The following is a 6,461-nucleotide window of genomic DNA, read 5'->3' as shown; positions in this document are numbered from 1 at the left end:
CTAATGATGACACACACACACAGCTTTGTATTTATACTGGGTCATTAATGTAGTAGAAATGTGATTTTTTATTTAATTTGGTGCTTTCTAGACTGAGAAAAGACAGAAAATGTATTTGTCTCCTGGGGATGAAAGACTACAATTCCCAGAATGCACTTGCTTCACTGCCCTACGAGGCCACTCCCAAAGCCGCCGCTACTGGATAAATCACACCGCCCCATACGTCATTGATTTTTTTAAAGTAAGTAATACAATCATTTTGTTCAGTTAGAGAATAAACACTTCAATTAAAAACTGAATGTGTCTTTTCAATAACGTGTGTGTGAGCTGAACGAAAGTCACGGCAAACGCAGGAGTCAGATTACGAGAGCGCAGAGCTGAGGTAAGCGCGTGTTCAGTCTGGCTGTTTTCAGATCGCATATGGAAGATAAACTTTCATAGGAATTCACTGAGAAGTTGAAACACTCACTTTTCTCCGCTCCGTTATGAATGCCCTCCCCTCTGTGTGAGTTAAAATCATGTGGAAATAGCTCCTCTGCTGGCTGTAGTCTTTAGCCTTTGACCAAAAAAATCCTCCGATGACGCAAAATGATGATATTTGCGTCATCGGAGGATTTTTTTCCAGAAATAAAATGCATAAATCTCTCATCTCAGGGGATATGAGGGGGGGAAAACATGATCATTCTAATATACTCCAGTGTTTCTACTGATACAAAGCCATCTGCGAATCGCTGAAGTAACCCTTTAAAGAGGACCTGTGATGCGTTTTCCACGTTCTTCTTCCTTTAGTGTGTAATTTTGCAGTTTGAGCAGGAAAACCTGTTCCAGCAGAGCCCAAAACAACAGAGACTGACACATGACCTCTAATCACACAGATCTGCAGCTGAGGTCAAGGTTTCAGAGAGAGAGACACACACACACAGAAAAAGAGACAGACAAAGACAGACAGAGAAAGAGAGACAGACAGACAGACAAAGAGACAGACAGACAGAGAGAGAAAGGGAGACAGACAGACAGACAGACAGAGAGAGAGAGAGAAAGACAGACAGACAGACAGACAGAGAAAGAGAGAGAGACAGAGAAAGAGAGACAGACAGAGAAAGAGAGACAGAAAGACAGACAGAGAAAGAGAGACAGACAGACAGACAGAGAAAGAGAGACAGACAAAGACAGACAGAGAAAGAGAGACAGACAGACAGACAAAGAGACAGACATACAGACAGAGAAAGGGAGACAGACAGACAGAGAGAGAGAGAGAAAGACAGACAGACAGACAGAGAGAGAAAGAGAGACAGACAGAGAGAGAAAGACAGACAGAGAAAGAGAGAGAGACAGAGAAAGAGAGACAGACAGAGAAAGAGAGACAGACAGAGAAAGAGAGACAGACAGACAGACAGAGAAAGAGAAAGCGAGACAGAGAGAGAAAGAGAGACAGACAGAGAAAGAGAGACAGACAGATGGACATACAGAGACAGAGAGAGAAAAAGAGAGAGACCGAGACAGACAGACAGAGAAAGAGAGACAGACAGAATGAAAGAATGTGCTCTAGCAGACAGCTGTGAGTGAGATATACAGACAGGAATATGCTGAGTAAAGACGTATCTTCCTGTTTGTGTATGAAAATGACAGAATGCGTCTCAAATTCAGGAGCAGAAACAGGCAGCCGCACACACACCACTGGATGAAAACACCTTCAAACATTTAACACACACTCAGAACTTCAGAAGCCCACCTGCACAGAAACACACACACAGCATTTGCAACAGGAGCAGTAAGTACAGTCCCTTTTACAAAAGTCTTGTCGCTTGTGTACAAATTGACCTAAAGTGCCGCTGAAATATATTTCTAATCAAGATTTTTTTAAAGAAATGGCTCATTTTAATCCCACCAGCTATTGTGATAATGTTTCAGTGAAAAACTAAACTTTCAAAAAGTATTCTAATATTCACAGCTTGGTAAAGCCCATTGAGTCAATTTTTGCAAAGACATAAGTGATGTCACCTTGTCATATGAGCTTCACTTGTGACTAATAATGGATCAATTAGGTCTCAAGTGTGTATAAAAAGAACCCCAGTACGCTAGACCTTCACATCAACTGCAACTAGACCTCTGCAAACATGCCTAAGATTCACCCTGAGACTAAAGTTTTGATTATCATGAGGCTGAAGACCAGATCCACTGCTGATGTGGCAGACACCTTCAATGTGTCTCAGCGTCAAGTACAGAGGATAAAAAAAAGATTTGAAGAGACTGGAGACGTTTTTGACAAGCCCAGGTCAGGCAGACCCCGCAAGACAACTGCTCGAGAGGACCGTTTGTTGGCTCGAAAATCCAAGGCCAGCCCATTTTCCACTGCAGCAGAGCTCCACGAGACCTGGTCACCTGAAGTCCCTGTGTCAACCAGAACAGTTTGTCGGATTCTGCCTCGAAATGGCCTCCATGGTCGAATCAGTGCCCAGAAGCCAGCACTAAACAAAAGACAATTGAAAAACTGTGTGGCATTTGCCAAGGCCCACAGCCTGCTAAAAGGATGGACGCTGGAAAAGTGGCAGAAGGTGGATTTTTCAGATTAATCTTCTGTTGAATTACACCACAGTCGCCGCAAATATTGCAGGAGACCTAATGGAGCCAGAATGGATCCGAGATTCACTCAGAAAACAGTGAAGTTTGGTGGCGGAAAAATCATGGTCTGGGGTTACATCCAGTATGGGGGTGTGTGAGAGATCTGCAGGGTGGAAGGCAACATCAATAGTCTAAAATACCAAGAAATCTTAGCTACCTCTTATTCCCAACCATAAAAGAGGCCAAATTCTGCAGCAGGACGGTGCTCCATCGCATACTTCCATCTCCACATCAAAGTTCCTCAAGGCGAAGAAGATCAAGATGCTCCACGATTGGCCAGCCCAGTCACCAGACATGAACATCATTGAGCATATGTGGGGTAGGATGAAAGAGGACGCATGGAAGACCAAACCAAAGAATATTGATGAACTCTGGGAGGCATGCAAGACTGCTTTCTTAGCTATTCGATGACTTCATCAATAAATTGTATGAATCGTTGCCAAACCGCATGGATGCAGTCCTTCAAGCTCATGGAAGTCATACAAGATATTAAACTTGGATCTCACAGCACCACAACTTAATTTACTGACATATTTTTGTATTTGCTGTAAATTTGTTCCATTTCTGTATAGGCGACAAAACTTTTTTGTCTTGCCAAAATTTGACCTGTCTGTCTTGATTAAATGATAAATATTTTTTCTGTGAACATTATTTATATCAGTGCATTAAACATCATTTGGGAGGGTTTTAGCTTTTCATATGAGCCATTTCTAACACCAATTAATTAATTAAAAGTCAGGTTAATATCAGGTATTTCTAGAAAATAGATAAGCGACAAGACTTTTGTCAGGGACTGTTGTGTGTGTGTGTGTGTGTGTGTGGTGGGGAATCCCATACCAGATTCCTCAACACTGATGGCTGGGTGTGGGACCAGGACACCCTGTGACTCAATGCCCTAAAATAACTATATTTCAACTGTTTTACACACACACACACACTTTTGTCATCATAGATTATCAACATCAAGCAGCGACAATGCAACAAGTGGAACTATTTAAACAGTTGATTCTCTCTCTATGATTCTATATTAAAAAAAAAGTACACTATGCGTGTAATTGTATGGTCTTCTATTAATCAAGAGAAGGGTTATTATAGTTAAAAACTAAAAAACAAAAAACAAACAGTTGTTACTTACGAATAAAATAAACATCTGATTTTAATTTTCGTTTAATTTAATGTACAAAAATATCTAAAACTGAAATAAAAATAACAACTATTAAAACAATGACAAACAACACAAATCAAAATAACTAAAACAAACTAAGATTAAATAATTTAGAAAATATGTACAAAAATTACACATTTGTACCTTTATTACTAGTAAAAGGTGCATAACCTTTTTGTGGTTATAAAAAATGATTATAAAAATAAATATAAAGTACAAAGATGTCACTTTAAGGGTACTCTGTGACAAGCTGTTGTACCCCTGATTTTGACACCCTTTTTCTCTGTGTTCAGACACACACAGCTGATCTCAAGACACTTTTATCACCCTACACACACACACACACACACACACACACACACAACTCGTGCATTCCCTGGGAATCGAACCATGAGCTTGCATTGCGAGCATCACACTTCACAGGTTACAATCACACTAACACACACTCTGTTCAGATCAGAGAGTTGAGGACCTGTCCAAACAAGCTCGAGCTGATCACAACACGAACTAAAACTGAGTAACATTCATGCCCATTCACATCCAGTGACCACAGAAGGCATGTGAACGCGCACAGCGCTCCAAAAAGCCTGAATGGCCCTCAAAGCAGGAACTAAGGGCACTTGTCTGAGAATATTAGCAGACACCAAACAAACTTCATTTCATTGCATTACTAGACAATACAAGGGCCGTTTATAAAGACAGGACAGCACAAGCACATTTTACAACTTGTGCATGGCTATAAATCGATTTAGCGTTGAAAGCGAAGAGCAAAAGGCCACGCTGTGTTTGCTAGTCATCAACTACACCTGCTAACTAGAACACCTGCGTGAACCTGAGGAGAACCTCGCAACAAACAAAAAAAACACACACCATCAAAACACTTCAGAAGTGAAGGCTAGCATTTGTTTTCTAAAAAGAGAAAGCATTAGGCGTTCCTAATACTCATTGAGGTCGCCGTATCTCCCAAAAACTCACCGTTTCTGCGCGTGTTTGCAGCCCTGAGCGCTTTGGAGGACATCACCTGGGCCTGTGTGGCGTAATTCTCCGCGCTCAGCACCGCGATGAGGGCGCACACGAGCAGCCACATGATCTGGACGCGAGCCGTAAGCTGATCCATGATCCAGAAAACAGACACGGAGTTTCCACAGCTGCGCAGCGCGTGCACGGACCCGGAGGACAGGTTCATATAAACCAAGCCACGGAATCCAAAGACTTCGACTTTATCTGCTTCTGTCCCGTTTGACCCCGAGCTTACAATTCCGCCAGAATACTTCCCATTCCTTGAACTCGAGGACGCGCGATAAGTGTCCTGTTGGGGGAAAGTGGGCAACGATAGCGCGCGCGGTGCCGATGGGTTCCCAAAGTTCACGCGTTAAACTCCCGCGGAAAGATCGGGGTTGAGCTGCTGAGAGATGGAAGGAGAAAGAAAGGAAGCCCAGGAGGGCTGGACCCCCTTCATCCAGTCAGGGCGAGGAAATAAACGCCCGTGGGGCGCGCTTTACTGACTGTTTGCTGGAATATTTCCCTCGGTGCGTAACGCTGCCGCTCTTTTCCTGTTTGTCTCGCCACGGGGAAAGTTTTGAGGACTTTCCGTGAGGAGAAACAAACGCACAGGAATCACGCTTTCAGCAAACCGCAGGCCACAAATGGGCTTTTAACCCGTTACTGAGACACCTGTTGAAATGTAAAAGTGTTTATAAAGTATAAATGTAGTTTAATAAGCGCTTTTTTTGGTTCACTTGAGGGCTTCCCGAGGAACAATTGCACCTTGACGGAAGCCCTTATCAGATGAGGACATTTCCGCTCTGGGATCTGAATTATTGGCTGTGTTTGCTATGGAAAAATACGCTACTTTCTACTAGTTTTTATAAATAGTATTTTTAATAGTGTGAATTAGGCAAAGGGGGGAATATATTTAATATTAAAACCACAGTTGACATTACTGCTGCTCATTTGTCACTGGAAATGGAAGGTCATTAGGTCAAGTTGAGCGCATTGCATTATGGGATACAGTATGTTTTACATTGCATATTTTGTAATCTGGGTGATCTAAGATGCTTTCACTAGATAAGTAAAATTACAACAACAATAAAAACGTTTTTTGCTTAAAACAAGCTCAATTATCTGCCAGTGGGGTAAGAAAACTAATATTATATCTGTTTGGGACAAGATTTCAATAAGAAACAAGATTATTTTTCAGATAACAAGAAAAAAAAGTCATATGTTATTTTAATTATCTAGTGAAATTTGTATAAATTTGGACTGGAAACAAGACAAAAATACTAAATAATAAAAGCATTTTTTTTTCAGTTTACAGATAGCAGTTTTCAAACTTTCTCACCTGAAGGAATTTCCCAAGAAGACATGAGCTCAGCAAATTACTAACTCACAGAATCAAGCTATTAAAATGCAATTAATTTACACAATTTTGATTGAGAACTATGAGTCTAGGCCTGAGTGAGAGTAAGAAAGCTGGTCTGATCCAGACGGTGCCCACTTTTCCTGACCCCGTCCTGTTCTGAGCTCAGCTGGCGGAGGGTGTGTTGGGATTTACCTCCTGAGGGATGCTGTGTGTGTGTGTGTGTGTGTGTGTGTGTGTGTGTGTGTGTGTGTGTGTGTGTGTGTGTGTGTGTGTGTGTGTGTGTGTGTGTGTGTGTGTGTGTGTGTGTGTGTG

At 41.8% G+C, this 6,461-nt stretch overlaps 1 protein-coding gene across 3 annotated transcripts in view; it reads right to left on the bottom strand.

Moving 5' to 3' along the window:
• The window catches only part of pdgfd (platelet derived growth factor d), a 53,854-nt gene extending 48,114 nt beyond the window's left edge, over nucleotides 1–5,740 (bottom strand). Inside the window, exon 1 of one of the 3 annotated variants that reach the window (XM_067451363.1) lies at nucleotides 4,763–5,740. In XM_067451363.1, the coding sequence (XP_067307464.1) occupies nucleotides 4,763–4,973 (211 nt within the window). In that variant the 5' untranslated portion in view covers nucleotides 4,974–5,740. The remainder of the gene's footprint in view (nucleotides 1–4,762) is intronic. The other 2 variants (XM_067451362.1, XM_067451364.1) reach the window with 2 other exon arrangements.
• Between the last annotated feature and the right edge of the window lie 721 nt (nucleotides 5,741–6,461).

Source organism: Pseudorasbora parva, chromosome 8 (assembly GCF_024679245.1).
Source record: "Pseudorasbora parva isolate DD20220531a chromosome 8, ASM2467924v1, whole genome shotgun sequence".
Lineage (NCBI taxonomy): Eukaryota > Metazoa > Chordata > Actinopteri > Cypriniformes > Gobionidae > Pseudorasbora > Pseudorasbora parva.
The sequence above is the reverse complement of the archived record's forward strand: the minus strand, read 5'-3'. Positions and strand labels throughout refer to the sequence as shown.